At 37.4% G+C, this 21,523-nt stretch overlaps 1 protein-coding gene and 1 long non-coding RNA gene across 3 annotated transcripts; one reads left to right on the plus strand and one right to left on the minus strand.

Annotated features, from left to right (window-relative positions):
- Positions 1–1,239: 1,239 nt before the first annotated feature.
- On the minus strand, positions 1,240–4,466 carry LOC306987946. Its single transcript, XR_013795274.1, has 3 exons — positions 4,072–4,466; positions 3,260–3,361; positions 1,240–2,580 (listed from the first exon to the last, which is right to left on the minus strand). It is a non-coding gene; the product is annotated as an uncharacterized lncRNA (long non-coding RNA).
- A 5,093-nt stretch (positions 4,467–9,559) lies between these two features.
- Positions 9,560–21,304, plus strand: LOC306988886 (protein Obscurin-like). Of its 2 annotated transcripts, none has more exons than XM_079594058.1 (8): positions 9,560–9,691; positions 10,496–10,822; positions 13,409–13,738; positions 14,034–14,354; positions 14,448–14,780; positions 17,035–17,121; positions 17,235–17,320; positions 21,014–21,150. In XM_079594058.1, the coding sequence occupies exons 2-7, from the start codon at positions 10,537–10,539 to the stop codon at positions 17,288–17,290; spliced, it is 1,413 nt and encodes a 470-aa protein (XP_079450184.1). In that variant the 5' UTR covers positions 9,560–9,691; positions 10,496–10,536; the 3' UTR covers positions 17,291–17,320; positions 21,014–21,150. The 2 variants fall into 2 exon arrangements, with proteins under 2 accessions (XP_079450184.1, XP_079450183.1); XM_079594057.1 differs by lacking the exon at positions 9,560–9,691 and adding an exon at positions 9,979–10,277 and having other exon boundaries at positions 21,014–21,304.
- Positions 21,305–21,523: the final 219 nt, after the last annotated feature.

Consider the following 21,523-nt stretch of genomic DNA (forward strand, 5'->3'; position numbering starts at 1 on the left):
AGGGAAGCTATGTGAATAACAAGAGGCTGCAGTGGCTATCTTGCTATAAACACTTCAAGCATAATTGAAGATGATCCATGTTGATCATTGTAGTACATCTACTAGCCTACTGCATTTAAAATGAAAGCATAGACATTACTGATGTCAGGCATATAAGCAGCAATCAGAGGGGGTGAAAAGGAAATGTTGGCAATGTTTTTTTGTTGTTTTACTGAATGGTGCATTATTCCTGTGTAATAGTAATAGTGTGTGTAGATTGTACTGCACTTCCACCCCCAAGGGCCCAGCAACGGCCCCCAGAAGAGCAAAAAACTGCACATTTCAAATGGCTGTAACTCACAGTCCGGTTAGTGTATCAAAGAGAAAATCAGCAGGACAACTGCTTATGCTATGTTTACCAAATACTGTTGTGCACAGTTTTCTGACTTATACGGAAAGCTGGCATAAAGGTTATTTTTAAAGTACTCACAGTAAATTATCAAATTTCAGCCTGTCCCTCATATATGTCATAAACGTTTGCACAATGAACAAATTTAGATATCCAGTTGTCCATTAAAGTTATTCTTTATTTAACATTTATTGTTTCATTACTAAACGTTTTAAACTACATTACCCAGATATCTTTGTCATTCTATCAATGGAACAGGAAACATTGTCCTGTAGTTCATTGAAATGAGCAGACATGCTTAGGGTTAGGGTAGGGATCTCAGTAAAGGAGCAATTTCTCACAACATAGAGACACTTTATAGTTAACTTTATGTATAACTAACGCAATAATAACACCAAAACATGCTTTGTAACATGAAGCGCCGTTTTATATGGGTTAAACGATAGTCCAATCACAGCGAGCTCTGCGATAAAGTCACAGCCAATAACAACCCAGCTGAACAGATGCGTCACACTTACTTGCCCATTTATGGTAAATGATGACAGATCTCTTCTGGTTCCGGCTGTAGGGATAGATACCTTAAATATTTAATATTTGGGCTGTAATGTATTCATTCTAATTAAATTATAAAATCACATTTAAAAACAAGACTCCTCTGTGTGGTTACCATCCAAAAACGAGATCACATGATCAATGACACAAATGTTTATATTTGATTAGACTGATTCAAAATTACATTTGAAAGATAAACTTTTTTCTAAGCAATGGCCTACAGCAGGGGTAGTTTTGCAGTATTTTAATTAAAGATAATTACATATACTAAAGTGCTTCTAACATTTACAGCGTATGTATAGTATATCAAAGGTATATCAATTATATTCAAATAAATGTAACAAAATCACAATGAATGCACACAATTTTGAAAGCATATTCCAATATTTAATGTCAAACTGTTTAAAAGACAAATTTAGTGCCAAACCTACTGCACAACAGTATAAAAATCAGTTAATTATATATAAAAAAAATATCCAGATACAGGGGCAATCTATTATAGTGACACATACAGTAACGTTAAAAAAATCGCTATGATGAAGTTACATTTTTACAAACCAAGAGATGAGATTCAACTTTGTTATGTGAAAATATATTTGTTTCTTCGCTTTAAAGAACAAATAGGCAAAAATGTAAGCACAACATTTTACATTCTCAACTTTAATTCTATATCCCTGTGATTATTGGTCACTTTTATTGTAACTAAATGAAAGGCAACTTAAAATAGTTAATGATTATAAACGTCAGTAAGAAAATGCTTCAATAAAATACATTCACGGGTATATTACATTTACATTAACCAGGTAGTGATATAATGATACCATAGATGTAGTTATGGTGGACATTTACTATAGTGACCACTGTAATAAAATGTTTAATGAAGCTAAATGTAAGACATGAAGTCCATCTAAATGTAAAGGTAACAAACTCTACTAATCTCTAATAATGTCCAGTATGTCAAGTGTGTCATTTCTGTAATATTCTTTCAGCACCAATAAGATTTCCATAAATATTGATTGTTTTCTCTATCTTCAATTGTTCGGACAAACACCTGCTATATACACTTGCAGAAATATACATGTGTCTATTGCATCATGAAGTCACTGCATGACTAGAACTAATGGATGGCAATGAATATGTCCTTTTGGAAAACACCTGATGCACACTGACGCTTCTTTGATGAAGGGATTAGGCAGACATCAAGTACAGTTTATGAAGCTGAAAAGAGAAAACAAAATGCTTTAACAATATGGAAAAAAGATAAATCACTATTTTCAATATTGGTTCTGCATATATCAAAGAGATCCTGAGGAGGAGTGGGACTTCACATGAAGACTTTCAGAAACTGTGACAGAGCAAAGGGTGCACCTCGCTGGACACATCCGACGCATGCCCAAACAACACCACCCAAAGACAGTGATGAAGTGGACACCAACAGGAGGATGCAGGAGACAGGGAAGACCAAGGAAGACATGGAGACAGATGTTTCACGAAGACCTGAAGAATGTCAGTGTCCCATGGGAAGATGCGGAGAACTTGGCCACGGATCGAATACGTTGGAGGACACTTGTTGCCCAATGTGCCCAGCACAGGACTTGATGATGATGTTGGGAGTTTATCCATAACTGTGGGATATATTTCTGTAAAGAGTGTTGCATAATTAAATGTTAAAAGCATTTTTATGTTATACGTTCACTGATATGTTGGCATTTCTATGAATAAAAGTATGTCTTTAATAGCAAGCAATAATCATATGAACTCGTTTAAAAATAACATGATTTACATGCAAACGGGACAGTTATCAGCAGTGTAACTGATCTGATTACGACAAAATAATCGAGTATCTGATGTCATGTGACAAGTCAGATTAGCTTTTCCACTCTTGCAAACAGAGGTAGGTTATGAGGTGTGGAGAGACATCATGTATCATTGGACATTGGAACATGAACAGACAGGGACCAATTTGTAATCATTTTAATGAATACAATGCAATTAATATAAACTTTCTGACAGTGTGTGGGACATCAGACTACTTTCCAAGAAGGGGCGCAACTGATTTACAAATGTCGCGATAAATATGTACAGGAATTGAGGCAGTAGCCAATGACAGCACTAGGAGTAAAAGCTGCAGGATTATGTACGAGTATACAAATATGTACTAGTATCGTACGAATTTGACAACTTGTTAAATCTTGTGAATTATTAAGACTTTGAGACTGTTCATACTGATTGGGCTTTGGGTTTTGTAAGAACAGGTTTAAGAAACAACAAATGCTTGATAAAATGTTTGATTTAGGGTTAAAACCAACACATACGTACCATTGCGAATATTTGCCTTTGCAGCGGTCCGTCTCCTCCGTTTACTTGTCCTCAAACAATAATGGGCTGACTGAGTCCGAAAGGCCCTTTTGGTCTTTTCAGCTGAAAACAGAGAAAATAAAATATCATTATGTATAATATATAGGATTATTTAAAGGAAAAAGTACTGATTTTCCTTACAAATATTGGATGTTACATTATTAAGCATTAAAAGCATGGTAGGTGTTGTGGTTAATATGCATAATTTACTACAATTATCACTTTAAAACTACCAATACTGAGGTAAAAGCATGGTAAGTTTTGTGATTGCTGTCCTTTACTACCCATCACAGTAAAACTAAGGTTACTGAGGTAAAAGCATGGTTAGTGTTGTGGTCACTGTGCATTTACAATAAGTACCACATTAAAACTACCAATAGTGTGGTAAAAGCATGGTAAGTTGTGTGATTACTGTCTTTTTACTACACTTATCACAGTAAAACTAATGTTACTGTGGTAAAAGCATGGTGTTGTTTTTACTGTGCTTCTACTACACATACAACTTTGGAACTAATTGTACAACTTAAAAACCTGATATGAATATGATTAACTGATTGAAGGTCTACTCTAGGCCTACTGTATAGCACATCACGTGACAGACAGTGTTTAATCACCATAGAAACCATTTTCATAGAAAGCAATGAAACGCAAAGCCTCCGTGGAGATGACAGATATAATGCAGTGACTGAACTTGAGCTAATCTGATTAATTTCGACACACAGAAAATACATTATATCAAACATTATTAGGACAGCGTATTTACGACTACTTACCAACATCTGGCACACGTGAACTGATGCCAAATATCGCGAGGTGTTCTGAATGAGACTTCTTCAGCGCGATTTCCTACTAATAAAATATTTTTTTAAAATATCAATAAACAGCAAAGCAATCCAGCTTCCCTGGCAATAAGAACGAAATAATATAATTAAAATAAATACATAAACCATGATAAGATCTCGTGAATAAATGTTGATTAAACAGCTTCTCTACTGCAGCCCGATAGGGAGATAGAATCGTGCTTTGATCACGAAAGATGCTTCCCATTGAAACACATTAGTTTAAAAAACGTGCTGGAATTACGAAAATAACGAAATAAACGTGCCCGTGCCACGAATCAATAGATTAAATTACGTGACCATATCACGAACTGCCGTGAGACTGGGTTGGAGAGAACCATTCATGAAGGTGTAAAACATTCTTCATTTTTATCATTTGACATTGCTTGTTTGTTTTGCCTTTTATAAGGTTTGAACTACATGTCATGGTAAAATGGAGCCTAACTCTAAATCGATTTTAAAATGGTTGTATTTGTAGTTTTAGTGTATGGAAACACCAAAGCACACAAACCATGTCCCAATTTTACTGACGTTCATCTTCTGAGTCAGACTGAAACTGCTGCGGTCGGTTTTTTACAGAAACATGGTGTGATCTGTTGGGTGGACAAATATCTTGTAGGTGAGAGTGAGCTTTCAGAGCAGGTGTGTTTATGGGTGAAGAGTTTTTTCCTGTCCTGCTACCAGCTTTTTTACTTTTTAATCTACGGTAACAATAAACCATGATCAGACATATTGTTTGACATCACAGGGAGAAAAACAAATGAAAAACACACTGATCATATTTTACTCATATTTAATAAAACAAGCATCAGTTCAGGCAGGCCACATCAGTCAAGCTTGCATCAACACCACCAGCTCCTCCTCTCATCCGCAGCCAGCATTTGTTTCCTCATCAAATTCAATCATTTATCTGGATTTAAGTCATTACACTTCAGACCATATTATTCCCTTTTTACAAGTCTTGATTTTGTTTCTGGGCTCCACTATAACAGCTTTTCAAAAAACACTATTTTCTCCTTATTTGTCATTGTTGCTGCGAGCTGGGGAAAATAATAACTACACAGAGCGGACGTCAGTAATACTCTGTTTAGTTCCTGTCTCTATAAAGCTGATAAGTCCCGCCCCTTCCGCTAACCCCGCTGGACCTCTAGGTTGAAAAATCGTCAATGCAAGTGAATGAGAGAAAATAATTATTTTCTAATCCCGTTTGAATTTTACAATGAATGTGAACATATGTTGTCTGTGAATTTTTTATATAATGTTTCGTGTAAAGAATGCTACAATTTAGCGGGTATAATTTTCATACGGTTAGACTTTGTGTGAGAGCACTTTGTGGACTACAACTCTTCGCTGCTTTCGACGCGTTTGATATACGTCACCACCACTAGCACACAGATCCCACTAAACATGCATGTGTCTTTGGTGCACTTCACCGCCTTCTTTCAGGGAGAGGACAAACTAGTTGAGCGTGGTGAAAACCACTTCAGGTCTGGGCATGTGGAAGGGTTTAGGTACGCAAGTGGGGAGATGGCCGGCGTTGTCCACGCCAGTCGACGAGAAAAGTGGTATAAATCTGAAGAAAGAACAGCCTGTTTTGTTTGAATGGTGACATTTGGGTACAAAACACACAGGCATCTCAATCTAATTCCTTAGATTATCGCAACGTGATTTGTGGAGGGAAAATGTGTTATGCGGTGACATCACATATGTGACGTGTAGTCTTTCTCGTTATATCTATTCCACAACTGCTAGCCAAAGAATCATACAATATACTGTCAAACTCGTTACATGAGAAATTATATAAAAAATTCACAGACAACATATGTTCACATTCATGGCACAATTCAAACGGGATCAGAAAATAATTATTTTCTCTGATTCACTTGCATTGACGCTTTTTCAACCAAGAGGTCCACTTGGAGTTTTACGGATGGGCGGGACTTACCAGCTCTATAGATAGCCTAAGTCCCGCCCCTCCGCTTCCGGCTCATGGGACTTTATTTCTGAAAAAAATACGTATGGTAGCCTAGTCAATGGCGAGAGACAACTTATCTTTTTATTACGTCTGAACTGTGCCCTGAATTACAGATATTATGTTTGTCAATTGAAAAGATAATAAAATTAAAGAAAGTCGCAGTTTGTCATAAAACAGAAGAGTAACATTTAGTTTTATGTGAAAATCGCTCAATGAACTACATCTCTCGTCTCGCACTGTACGTCACCGTTGCTCGTATGTGTGCAGTCTGGTACAACACACTCAGGCATGACGGCGTAACGTTACGATTATAACGTAAGACTATAGAAAACATGACAGACGTTAGCTTCAGTAAAGTTAGCTTCATTCATTGAGAGAAAAGGTATGACGTCACATGTGCGCCTTTTGGGTTTGTATTGTAGTCTTTGTAATTACATATTTTCACAGTCTTATACCTCAACAGTTTTACATCAAACTGCGACTTTCTTGACTTTAAAATGTATATTTTAAATTGACAAACATCATATGTGTAATTCAGGGCACAATTCAAACGAGATCAAAATATTTGTTGTCTCTCGATCGTCATTGACTACCATACAATATTTTTCCGAAATAAGGTCCCATGGTGGTCCACCAGAGGGGAGGAACTTGGCTCTCTATGAAGCCTCTCCTTAAAAAGCACAATGTGTTCTGATTGGTCGGCTGGACCAGTGTGTTGTGATTGGTCAAGCGCTTCGGGTGTGTTTGGGAAATGTCCAGACCCTTATCACGGCGAGTTTCAACACACTGGCTGCATCCGAAATCGCTCTCTTGAGTAGGTACTTGTTTTGATTAAGTAATTACTTAACGACTGCTAAAAAAAGTATGTTCTATATAGTATGAATGTGTGTAGTATGACTGTAATCTGGACGTACTACATTCGCCATGTTTTCAATATCATGTGATCTTTTAGCGTCAGTTACGTTGCTTCACTGCCAGTCATAAATCCCCTCCTGGTCTCAAGGGTTAATAAAGTGTCCATCAAATGCACACTTCAGAATCTTGCCGGAAGAAGTAGGTCATAGAGGTATTTTTTGCCCACTCTTTTATGAGTACTGTGAATTCAGACTTCTGTCACATACTGTTTTTCAACTACAGCAGGGAAATATGCAAATTTCAGATGTAGCCAATACTAATGCAAGTCAATCAGGCCCTGCCCCTTTATTTAGTTTATGCCTTGGGCGGGAATTATTTAAATGAGGAAAAGTGTGACACGTTCATACCTATGAGGAGTATATAAACTTCATCTGTGATAAAGTATGCAAGCACAGCAGAGCGTCACTACGATAAGAACTGAAGCAGAAAGTGTCTGACTTCACTTCTCTGTTTTCAGCTCCTCCCGGAAACTTTCACCGCTCGTTTACATCCAGCAGCAGCCGATGCCCAACACACATACTGACAGTGAAGTAACGCAACTGATGCTGGTAGATCACGTGACAGTGACAACATGGCGGATATAGTACATCCAAATTTCATTCAATAGAGAGCCTAAGTCCCTCCCCTTCCGGTGGACCACCATGGGACCTTATTTCGGAAAAATATTGTATGGTAGTCAATGGCGAGAGACAACAAATATTTTGATCTTGTTTGAATTGTGAACTGAATTACACATATGATGTTTGTCAATTTAAAAGATACATTTTAAAGTCAAGAAAGTCGCAGTTTGATGTAAAACTGTTGAGGTATAAGACTTAGAAAATACGTAATTACAAAGACTACAAACCGAAAAGGCGCACATGTGACGTAATACCTTTTCTCTCAATGAATGAAGCTAACTTTACTGAAGCTAACGTCTGTTTTCTATAGTCTTACGTTATAATCGTAACGTTACGCCGTAATGCCGGAGTGTTTTGTACCAGACTGCACACACACGAGCAACGGTGACGTATAGTGCGAGATGTAGTTCATTGAGCGATTTTCACATAAAACTAAACGTTACTCTTCTTTTTTATGACAAACTGCGACTTTCTTGACTTTCATAATTATATTTTAAATTGACAAACATCATATGTGTAATTCAGGGCACAGTTCGGACGGAATAAAAAGATAAGTTGTCTCTCGCCATTGACCACCATACATATTTTTTCCGAAATAAGGTCCCATGAGCCGGAAGCGGAGGGGCGGGACTTAGGCTCTCTATACAACCCATATTTATACTTTATAAAACATACATTTTTAACGGTAGCAAAGTAAGTTCAAATTCATGTAATGTTATGATCCCAGACTGCATTCCCCTGTCTTGTGTAGGATTTAGTTGAAGTGTTTTCTGTTCCTTTTCATATCTGTATTCCTTTCCTGCACCTAATTAACATGATTACTTGATGCACATGATGTTGTATAACGTTAATGGCATGGTTAATGGTCGCCGAATATAACCACAAATTTCCTGATAATTTCCCCATCCCCCATTAATAGGTATACCCCGTTAACCATACTTAATTATTTAATGAAGTAGATAAATTATTTAAAGTTCGTGCATAAATGTTACTTCATATGGATTCACTTGCCACATATCGAACTATTTCCAATTCCTCAAAAAAGTGCTTAGGAAAGTTTGCAAGTCCGTGTCTTGAAATGGACTGGAACGCAGCCCAACTCGCTGATCAAAAGCACAATAGGTAACGACTTGCTGATGACACAGCTTAATGCTCATTAAACAACCGTGATGTATTGTTCTCTTTTAAAATGTTTGATTTTAAAACTCTGATATCATGTTTTTATGTGTATAAATTATGTGTGAATATTCCCAAATTTTCTGACAGTGCTATCGTTTTCATGTCATATAAAATAAAATAAAAAAATGCTTTAAAGTAAAAAATAATGGAAAACGTATTTCGAATGGAATAAAATAGCAAATGCTTTGGATGTCTTGTTCATGATATTTATTTCACATAAAAATAACAGAACCTAAATACTTTACCATTAATGCTACTTTTGGTGCTGGTTTGTAGTCAATAAACATCCATTAGGTCAACGACGGAGATTCAGATCACTTCAATGTAAATTCGTCTGTCCATGTAATTTTCAAATTATTTATTTATAAATGACCGTCCAATGATATTTTAACTTCTTGTGCCAGATGACGATTGGTCGGTGTATTATGCATGACAAACAGGCTTATTTAGTAATTACTATAGGCTTAAGTAATATTTTAAAATATGTGTTATGTGGATTTTTAATTGAATCGACACGCAACCTTTTATTATAAAAAATAATAATAAAATAAAATAAAATAAAGTTTTTTTTTCTTTTTCTTTTTTCCTGCCGTCTAGCCATACTCACTGAAAGACGCTCGAGAGCATCGATTCCCAAGCAGACTGTGTGGGATACCTACGTGTACACTAGTACATTTTCATTTTAAAACGCATAACTTTTGTTTCGGTTATGCCTACCGCCCACACACTACTGCGGAGTTTTACGAAATGACCCTCGAAAATGGAGACCGTCAGTCAAGACCGAAGCAAGACACGCACAACTTGACGCAAGTGACGCAACCCATAGCAACGCGCTATAGCAACGACACCTCAGACTGACAGAAACGTAAAAATAAACGTGAATTTAGGCTACTTTAGTCTTGTACACATTGTCATGTAAATTATAAGCAAATGCATTTTGTTTTATTGACCAAAATATTATCAATGATATTTGTTTGAGAAGGGCACTTTTGATTCATTTTGAAAAAGGGCAGGAGCTCGAGCACCCAAAGGCAGTAGCGGTCGATAGGGCGTCTATCTATGTCTATGCGTAAACTGCTTGGGTCGTATGTCTACCGGCTCCAGGTCTGCAGCCTCCCCATTCTCCTTGAGCGTGAATCCCTCAAGTCACATGACATCCGAGAAAGATCCGCATGTCCGTCTTTGCTTCACTTCTCTCTCCTCTCTTCTCTTCTCCTCACTGCAGGGCGAGGCTAATCTCAAACCACCCCACCCATCACTACAAAACAGAAGCTGAAAAATACTTTTGTTTTGCACCGTTTAAAGAACGTTGGACGCATCAGAGATTGCTTTCAGTTTCTCTGGTGAAACCGCACTTTTACGTTACCGAATTACGTCATTTTAGGCAAACATTGTGAAAATGCAGAATGTCTCAAATATGCGCTCATTGTGCATTTATTTACTTTTGTACGGTAAGACATTTGCAGGTTATAATTTATCTTGTCTCTTTAGGACAACGAACGTGAATCAGTTTAGTTTATATTCGATGGAAATTGGTTTAATAGGCATGTGTGTGCTAGACCATTCTACGACATTTATTTGTTACAGTCTCTTTTCTGGTCAATGATAAAAATTAATGTTGAACGTGATTTTTGTGTTGTTGTTTGGCTTCTGTTAATTTCTTCTTCAGGTGTTTTAGGTGTTGGTACAGATGGAGAATCCGTGTCTGTGATGGAGGGAGATTCAGTCACTCTAAAATATCTTATAGGGGAAAAAAAGCAAGAAAAAATGATATGGTATTTTAATAACATTAGCATCGCTGAAATCACTGGAGATCAGAGTAAGATCTGTACAGATGTTCAGTGTAATGAGAGATTCAGAGACAGACTGAAGCTGGATCGTCAGACTGGATCTCTGACCATCACAAACACCAGAAACATAGACTCTGGACTCTATGATGTGTGGATCTCCAACAGAAAACATGGCGGTGGAGAATCCTACTCTGTTGTTGTTCCTGGTAAGTCGTTATTTTTAAAGTCCCCCTGTAGTCAATAATTGCATCTCTTAACTTTTTTTTGATCACCAAAATTACATTATGTAAACGCTTTTCCTATGAAAAAAATAAAATAATTCATGCCTTAAAGGAACACTCCACACTTTTTTTGGAGATAGGCTAATTTTCCAACCCCCCTAGAGTTGAACAGTTGAGTTTTGCCGTTTTCAAATCCATTCAGTCGTTCATCGGGTCTGGCGGTAGCAGTTTTAGCATTGCTCTCAAAAAAATGCAAGAGTTCCTCGCTGTAGCCTGTAGCACGATGACGTACAGTAGCTGGACAACGGGGTAATCCATCCGCCGGAAACTGAAGCCTCCCCAGGGGCCGCCATTGTAGCAGACCATCACCTGCTGTTAGCATCCCATTGACTCCCATTCATTTGGCGTCACTTTGACAGCGAATAACTTTTTATCTGAGGCGTCCAAAAACTCCATTTGTCCATTATTTATTACTAAAGAAACACGATAATGTATAAAGCGCTCCATTACTTTGTATCTTACGTTATGGCCCCGTAGAAGCTGTTTTTGTAAAAATAGGCTAACGATTGCGTCATAAACACGCGACTCTCTGTTGCACAGTCTAGAAATTATAGACAGGCGGAGAAGCTCGCAAGCAATCGGGGGGACGTGGAGGCATAAAGTCAATGGAGAAGCCCATAGAGAGTGATAAAGTTGCTCCTGCTGCTAGCTCATGGACAGCTAATACTCACGCTCTCCGTCTCTGCGAGATTCGGAAGGGAATTATTCAGATTTCTCTCGGCACAGCTACTAGAAAACCTACAGCTGTCAGACAGGTTGCTCACGTCATCAAGCTCAGTTTGAGCCTGCGCAGTACGCCTGGCGATCAGGAAGTGAGTGCTTCAAATGGGCTTCACTTTTCTCCGTTGAAATCTATGGGGTCGCTGTGTCCATCTTATATACTGTCTATGTAGCTGGATCAGATCCAACACGTATTGGACGCGCATGCGCGGTGGTGTGTTTGGTGACGTCATATATGCACGCGCACTAGTGGAGAGTTGGCACTAGTAAGAGAGTAGATTTATTTTGTGTTCGGGCTTCCTATGGACGCTGTAGTTCGTCAACAATGGTTATAATTTCTGTTTTATTATGTTCCTGAATATTACAATCGTAGCTCTCTGTGCTGCGCATTTTACGGAAGACAGCTTCCAGAATCTCCACGAATTCAATGCCGGATTAAACAAGAAACTGTTTCTAAAGCATTAAGCAGTTCCAACTTTAAACCCAGAGGCAGCCGTTGTTGGGCCACAACCTGTAAGTAAGACTTAATAATTTTAAATGTTTTCATGTATAATTTCAGACGTAATGTTTTAGTTTTATCAGGGACGTAAACAAATGCCAGCGCTCGCGTTATAGCCACTTAGTTATGCTATTTCGTGTGTATATGACAAACGCGTACAAACATTTTGAACCTGCAATTTGTAATTATGTACTAATTTTGTAAATGTATTTTCCATGTATAGCCTACTTTATGAAGTAATTTTTCGATTTGATCATGAACGTAAACCAATGCCAAAGCTGTTTGTTTATAGTAGCCAGTTAGTTCGATGCTATTTTGTGTGTAAGACAAACGTGTATAAAGTAAAAAAATAATAATAATTTAATCGCAACAGCAAACTTCAGCTGCGGTATTACTCAGTCATTTATTCAGTTATATTAAATGCTTAATCGGGAGAAAACCGTATCTCAAAAGCTAACAAGTGTCAGCAGTGGCATTTTCAAGTAACAGCGTATCGAAATTATTATATAATAATAGTAGAATAGAATAATAATAATAAAAAAAATTTACCATTCAGAAACGTTTTGTAAGAGCCGTGTTTGGGGAGGTTCTGCTTGACTCTTCATTGCCGCTTTCTGGGTCTGATTCTGGCTCAAACTGACGGTAGTATTGACACCATTATTTACATTTGACCAGAACACATGCAACTTTCGCCCGTAAAGGTGATGGGCGTGAAGTTTCCGGACAACGTGCACTGCGCAGTTTATCCAATTACAACACACTGGCCCAACTAACCAATCTGAGCCCATTGCCTGTTTCTGAGGGAGTGGTTTCATAGAATCAGGAAGTCAACCGGTCGTTCAAATGACAGAGGAGAAAGCGGCTTACTATAAAGGTCAAATTTATGAAAAATAAGGCAAAAAAAACCCTAAAAAAAACGAAGACATGTTATATTGCACCCCATAAATACAATCATGCAAAGAAAAAAAGCAGTAAACCACCCCTTTAAATTGATTCCCAGGGGCATTAAATGTATGCATCATCTTTTATTTGTATGTTTATTAAATCATTCCGATATTCGAAATTCTAAATGGCTTCATCACTCAGTGAATGATTTTGGACTCTCAAGATGTGGTTTTGTTCAGTTTTTGCTAAATGTGAGACATAATCGAATCTCCTATTTACATCATGAATCTACACATATTTCTCTACCTGCAATCTTTATGATCTGAAAAAATAAAATAATAATTCACAGCACTTTCCTCTTGTGTAATTTTGTTTTGCTCATAAGGAACTTTTCTTTTCTTCTTCAGGTTTGTCTGGTGTTTATACAGACAGAGTGTCAGTGATGGAGGGAGATTCAGTCACTCTACACACTGATGTTGAAACAAACCGTCAAGAAAAGATTAAATGGTATTTTAATGACACTCGTATTGCTCAAATCACTGTAGATCCGAGTAAGATCTGTACAGATGTTCAGTGTAATGAAGGCACTGAGAGATTCATAGACAGACTGAAGCTGGACAAACGGACTGGATCTCTGACCATCAGAAACATCAGGACATCAGACGCTGGACTTTATAAACTACAGATCATCAACAGCAGAAACAGCATCATGAAGAGATTTAGTGTTACTGTTGCTAGTGAGTATAATAGACACTCATTAAATATATACATGTTTGATCTCATCGGTTGATCCACTATAAAAAGTCAGAGAAGTCATTATGTATAAGATCATCCTTGAGACTGAATATATGTTTGTCTGATGAGTGAATGTGTTCTTCTGCTCTTTGTTTGCATGTTACATTATGAATCCAGGCATATTTCTCTTCTCACAATCTTTATGATCTGGAGAAGAAAAAAAACTTTTCACAGCCATTTTTTGTGTTGTGTAGTTTTGTTTGGTTTATAATGAACTGTTCATTTCTTCTTCTTCAGGTGTGTCTGGTGTTGGATCAGATGAAGTGTCAGTGATGGAGGGAGATTCAGTCACTTTATACACGAATGTTAAAACAAGCCAACAAGAAAATATTAAATGGTATTTCAATGGCATCCGTATAGCTCGAATCACTGGAGATCTCAGTTATAACTGTACATATTTTCAGTGTAAAGAGAGATTCAAAGACAGACTGAAGCTGGATCATCAGACTGGATCTCTGACCATCACACACACCAGAAACACAGACTCTGGAGTTTATCAACTAAAGATCAGCAGCAACAGGACCAGCATCATGAAGAAATTTAGTGTTTCTGTTCATGGTGAGTCGCTAAAATCAAAAACTGTAGCCTATAAATCACAACGATTATTTTCCTCAAAAAGATCCTTCAATCATCTGTTGGTTTGTGTTTCAGATGTTCCTGCTTCAGAACGAGATACAATGAAGAGAAAGTCAGTGAAGGAGGGAGAATCTGTCACTTTAGATCCTGGTGAAATAACTAAAAAAACAAATAATTCGATTATGTGGTATTTTAATGACACTCTCATCGCTGAAATCACTGGAGATCAGAGTAAGATCTGTACAGATGTTCAGTGTAATGACCGATTCAGAGACAGACTGAAGCTGGATCATCAGACTGGATCTCTGACCATCACGAACACCACAAACACACACTCTGGAGATTATAAACTACAGATCGGCAACATCAGATTCGGCATCATAAAGATCTTCAGTGTTACTGTCACTGGTGAGTATCAATAAGTCACTCAAATCAACCCAATAAATGTCTTCATTGTGGCTTCTTTGAAATTGTGACTTGGACTCATAATATAATTATATTTGTATATTAATTAATTAATTGTGTGAGAAGAGAGACCACCCAAATCTCTGTATCCTACAGCCAACTTTTCTGCAGGGTGCAAATCAAGAGGAACATTAATAAAAATAATAATACATTATATTTATAACACACTTTTCATCAGAGATCTCAAAGTGCTACAGGTTAAAAAAAAAAAAAAGATAAGCTGTTCTTAAGGTAGAATGTCTCAGCCTAATAATTTGTATAGCAAACAATTAGACCCAGGACCTTTCTGTGCCTTTTGTGGTCATCAAGCCCATCACTTGAGTCAGTGTATAGAGTTCCAACAGTTTGATGTGGAGGCTAAAAGAAAATGGATCCTGGATAATGGTCGTTGTTGGAGACACATCGTTCAGCTAATTGTGACTTGACGAAGCCTTTTCCATACTGCAAAGAGCGCCATTTGGGAGTTCTGCATAAAGTCATTGGGTCTCATTCATGAAACATTCGTAAATATACGAGTAAATATGTGAGTGATTTGCGCGTAAAGAGACCTTCCCGAAAACTCTTCTCCTGATTCACAAATACTTCGTAAACGTCAGATGTGATAGTGAAACGTGTGTGTGTGTGTGTTATGAATTCCAATCAGTCGTAAATGGGACGCGCGTGTACGCTCATTCTCAATTACCATAAATCCCGCCCATTAAATCCGACTGACAACTATATATGGGCATCATATAATGACACCAAACGAAGGATTTCAACATGTCTTCTCAAAAGCGAATGAAAAAGAACAATTTCTCAGATGCAGAAATTGAAGTTTTATTATCAGATGTTCATTAAAAACACCACATTTTATTTTTAAGCGTAGCCTATAGTGGCGTATCAGGTCCTAAAAAAAGGAAGCTTGGCAGATATTACAGATGCAGTTACTGGAGTTTCATCTGTTAATCGAACAGTCCCAGAAGTGAAAAGAAAATGGTTCGACATGAAGCGACTGCAAAAAAACGAATTAGTTCACTTCGAAAAAATATAGCCCAGCCCTATTGAAAGCAATTAATTATTTTATTAAAGTGTACTGTTTGCAGATGCTATTACTGGCTCTCATAATAAAAGTAAAAAGAAAAACCATATGTATTGCTATATATAATAATATTTTTTCAAAATGCTGTGTGTAAATGTACCCGATTAAGGTGAATTAAAATGCAGCCTTATTAATGAGCAAAACGTTCGGAAGTTAAACGCACTATTTACACGTGGTTGGGAGCAGGTGTAGATTTCTTTCGTACCAACTAACATTTGGAAAATACGAACATTTTAATGAATCCGAAAATTTACGCCAGAACCACTTTACACTAGCCTGGGAAAACCCAGACCCTCTCAGTTGTAACTGAGTAAGGGTCTGGCAAAGCTCCATAGACAATTCATTTCCACAGGGGCGTCACCAACGGACGTCGGAAAGATCTAAAACCAATCAGAGCGTTGAATGACATGACGTATGCAGAGCGACGGAGAAACATCTCGAGACTAGTAATAGTCTCTGTTTGTGTTAATTCTCTGTTTGTGTTAACGAAAATGACTATTTTAAATCGCTTGAAACAGACGCGATAGCTGATTCGAACGAGTGATGTTGTGATGTTCCACGGCGGCATCCATCTCTGTAATGTACAAAATCTGCGTCACCGTCTCTGCTCTGTCGTCATCGTGTAAAACGTTTCTGATTGGTGCCGCGATTTCGGCGGATTGGAAATGGGTTTCAATGGGCTCTTTGCCAGACCCACTTGCAGAGCAAATCTAAATTTGCCGGAAGTGGTCTGGGTTTTCCCAGGCTAACTTTACACACGATTTACACAAAAATTTGTTCTGCTCGTGTTTCATGAATGAGACCCAATGTTCATAAACCTGACTCTGGGATATTCTACTTGAGTAGACCAAGTGGCCTTAATAGTGTGCTTTTGAATGTGGTAAAAGTAATTCTAAGTTATGAAAGAAAGGACAGTCTGCTTCCATTGCATGTGGCACACACCAGCACACCTAACAATAGTAATTTATCAATCATTAAGTGCAGCTGAGGAGACTTAGCTCCTCCCATGACTGGCTACGTCATGTGATCCATAGGAATTCTCAACAGTAGCAGACAAATATCTTGGTAAAGTTGTTTGTATCAGTCAGTCTGTAAGTAATAATGACGGTCTGTCTTCAGCTGTTGCTGCAGGAATACATGTTGTTGTTGCTGTTGTTCTTGGTGTCCTGCTGCTTGTTGCTGCAACTGCTGCTGTGATTTACAAATGTGAGTATTACATAGTTGATACAAGATGAAAATATAATATTTATTGTTTGAACATTTGTATCTTTAAAATAAGTGAACATTTGTATTCTTATTAACCAAAGTACTGTGTGCAGGCAGCGCTTGTAGAAGGACGAATCGCACTCCTCCGGTAATATACTATGAGCACTGAATCTGCCTGCAGAAAAACTGATTCAGATCTGTGAGTTTGCAACATCTGTGCGTTTTATGTAGTTTTACTCAGAAATCATTGCATAGAAACACCAGTAATAACTGACACTTCAACACTACGCTGCTCCCATACTGTTTTATACAATAAAAATTTATACATTAATACATTAAAATTAATACATTAAAACTGAATACATTTTATGTTAAATTACAATAATTTGTATTGCTATCATTATATAATCATAATTCTATTTATTTACCATATTGTCTGTTATGACCCTAGTCTAGGATCAGGTTGTAATATAAATGTTTCTTACAAGTAAACTCCCAAATAAACCAAATGACAATATGAAAACAAAAAACACAACTTTATTAAAGGGGTGGTATAATGCCCTTTTCATAAGATGTAAAATAAGTCTTTGATGTCCCCAGAGTGTGTATGTGAAGTTTTAGCTCAAAATACCCCACGGATGTTTTTATATAGCATGTTAAAGTTGTCACTTTTTGAGGGTTTGCAAAAACGCACCGTTTTGTCTGTTCCTTTAAATGCAAATGATCTGCTGCTCCCGGCACAGGGGGCGGAGCTTCAAGAGCTTGTGTCCTTTTACCTCAAACAAACATGCACTGAAAATTTCAAAAACTTTTAACCATTTATGTTCAATCCGGATTCAGACAATAATGGAGAGACTCAAGAAGAAGTGACAACATGTAGAATGCAGCTGGACAGTGGTAGTTGATGAATTTATGAAGCTTATGTGTAGTTATCTTCTAGTCATTGGCCGTTTCTCAATATGCGTTCTTGTCTGTACTTGTGTTCTTGTGGACTTGTGAAACGTCATCAGTCGATGCCCAAGTACTGTCCCAATTCAAAAGTTCACATCTAGCCAAGTCCAGTTCAAATCCCCGGATGTGTTCTTGATCCGCCCCTTGTAATGCATGTAGAGGTGACTTGTGCGGACTTGAGACTGACAGGTATCCCAGAATGCATCTCGTCCCACCAGCAAGCGTCAATGGCAGAGGAGAAAACCCGCGTAATATCAAAATACTACTGTTATCGTGTCACAAAATGTATTTCTAAGAGTGTTTCAGTCGAGAATGTAGATGTTTAAAGCTCAAATCTGTGGTTTATTTATAAAGATAGCGCCTATTTGAAAAATGTATCTGACGTTTTCGGAGTTGTGAGATCCAGGCGATCACCGGTCGTTCAGCGCTCAATAACCCCGACTGGAACAGCTTTTCCTCGGCTAGTGCTTCTGATGTTTGCCGCTGGCTCTGGTGTCTCTAGTCTAGTGGTTAAACATGAGATATAATTCGTCTTGTGTATATCTAACGGGCGATCTTTGGTCTCATTAATCTATAATTTTTTCCATGGCAAATCGTTTTGGCTGAGGGCAAAGTGAAGTTTCATAATTTTATATATTTAGGCTATTTAACTTGAGCTATAGGCTATTTTAAGCTGACTTATGTTTGACTGAATTGTTTGCTTTATTTATTTTTATTTACTTATAGTTTTATACTGGATATCAGATCATTAAAACTGACATTTAACAAAAAGAGTCAGGGTTGTGTCATTTTATTTTAGGCTATATATTTTAAAATATATATAATATTTTTTTATATTTATTTTATTTTACATTATCTTCGCTGTACATGACATAATAAAAAAAAATGACACAACCCCGTCTCTGTTTTTTAAATGTCAGTTTTAATGTTCAATAATGTTTCATATTTTTAAAATGAAAACAAAAAGAAGCAGGGTTGCGTTTTATATTTTGTGTTGTTATAAATATATGCAGTGAAGATAATCAATGTACACGTTGCCTGAACCACCTTTGTGTGGCCATTTAATGTGTTTAAGATTTTTTTTTAAATGAAAAGAGGCAGAGTGTTGTTTTATACCATATTTCGTTTTATTGTTGCCTAAAATATACATAAAGAGATAACCGGAGTAGCCAGAGCGTGACGCGATCAAGAACGCCACTGTCCCATTTGCAGAATAACCGGGCTTGCGTCCTCTCGTCCTCGGGAGTTTGTTCTCCTAAGTCGAACTTGGCAAGTCTGAACTACCAAGGACGCAAGTCCGAAGTTTGCGTACTTGGTATTGAGAAACGGCCATTGATTAGCATATTTTGTCTTGATGGTCTTCTTTAAATCCTGGGGGCGGGGTTTATGTAAGTTTTAGGGTTAGTGATGTCACTAACCCGGAGGAATGTCGTGTAGTCCCCACCAGCCGTTTGTTGTAGTCCTTAAAAAGCAATTTCTTTAAAAGCAAATATCTCCCTTTGCTTTTAACTTCGAGCATTGTAACTTTGCAGATGTTGTTTATGATCAAACAGCAACATTACACACTAACTAAAGTTAGAAAAGTGAAATAATAATAATCAACCACCCCTTTAAGAGAGTAGAGTGATAAGTTTGGTAGGAGTACCAGTACGTTTTTATTCATATTCGCCAGTATGATAGTTCAAGCATTTTAGATGTGCAGGCTGTTTAGGAAGATGGTTTCAGCAAAAGCTATTTTTGCTGTGTGGAGGAATGTTTGAGTTCTGAAACTTAGAATATGTTTTATAGTAAAATGGCCTCTTATATGTCTTACATGTCTTGTTATATATCATTTCGATTGGTCATGCTATAACCCCTATAAAGGATTAGTTCACTTTCAAATAATGTGTTGCTGATAATTTACTCACCCCGATGTCATCCAAGATGTCCATGTGTTTCTTTCTTCAGTCGAAAATAAATTAAGCATTTTGAGGAAAACATTCCAGGATTTTTCTCCATATAATGGACTTCAATGGCAACCAACGGTTTGGAGGTCCAAATGTCAGTCTCAATCATAGGTCTCAATGCAGCTTCAAAGGCTCTACACAATCCCAGTCGAGAAATAAGGGTCTTATCTAACGAAACGATCGGTCATTTAAAAAAAAAAAATCACAAAATGATATACTTTTTTAACCACAAATGCCCGTCTTGTACCATCTCTGAGATGCGTCGCGTATTACGTTATCACGTTGGAAAGGTCACGCAAGACGTGTTTACAAAGCGAACGGGCAAAGACTAATACACGTACCAATAATGATATGCACACGTAAGGACCATTTTAAACAATAAACTGACACAAATACATATAAATATGTGTCATTCAACATACATACATCATACTTGTTAACACTGGGTCGGTACTTCCGGCTACGTCTTGCGTGACCTTTCCAACGTGATGACGTAATACGTGCCGCATCTCTGAGATAGTACAAGATGGGGATTTGTGGTTTTTAGAAAATGACCGATCTTTTCGTTGGATTTCTCGTCGTTTGTCGACTGGGATTGTGTCGAGACTTTGAAGCTGCATTGAGACCTATGATTGAGACTGACATTTGGACCTTCAAACCGTTGGTTGAAATTGAAGTCCATTATATTGAGAAAAATCCTGGAATGTTTTCCTCAAAAACCTTAATATTTTTTTGACTGAAGAAAGAAAGACAGGGACATCTTGGATGACATCGGGGTGAGTAAATGATCAGCAACACATTTTTTGAAAGTGAACTAATCCTTTAAGAGAAGCATCCCACATTTAAGACGTTGTTATTTTTTTCTTTTTTGTAAAAGGAAACCACCATGCATTACTCAAATAAGTCTTATATATATATTTGTGTTCCTGTCAATGAATCATCAGTCCCATTAATTTATTTTACCTTGTACCTTCTTTTACCCTGTTTTATTACAGGAATTTAATCCAATGGACCCGTCCCCTAATCCGGATTACACTGCATTGTCGGATGGGAATTCCTCTAATAAGTCTCTGACTGAGCCTGCCAGTGAGATACAGCAGTAACATTATTATGTTTACTTGAGAAATCCAACATAAACTATTTCAAACTTATATAACCTTTAAACTTAAAACCTTCAAACTTAAAGTATCAAACTTCCCTGCTATGCTTTCTCAAGCCATCATCAAAGTTAGTCTACAAACTTTTTTATCTAGTAAATTATTTAGATTCTTTCAGGAAGAGAACACAAAGAGAAGATGGGAAATGAAAAAAGAGGATCAGGAAACACTCACAACCACACGCATGTGTGGCGGAGCTGAAACACTACAAAAACAAATTAAATCATTAAATCAAGGTTGGCTCCGCCCATTTCTGTTGCTAAGTGGGGGAATAGGAAATGAGGTTACCACATAAAGGGAGGAGTATATACTGAATAGGGATATAGAGAAAGGGGGCAAAAGAGGGGT

The sequence above is a fragment of the Phoxinus phoxinus genome, assembly GCF_949152265.1.
Source record: "Phoxinus phoxinus genome assembly, chromosome: 20".
Lineage (NCBI taxonomy): Eukaryota > Metazoa > Chordata > Actinopteri > Cypriniformes > Leuciscidae > Phoxinus > Phoxinus phoxinus.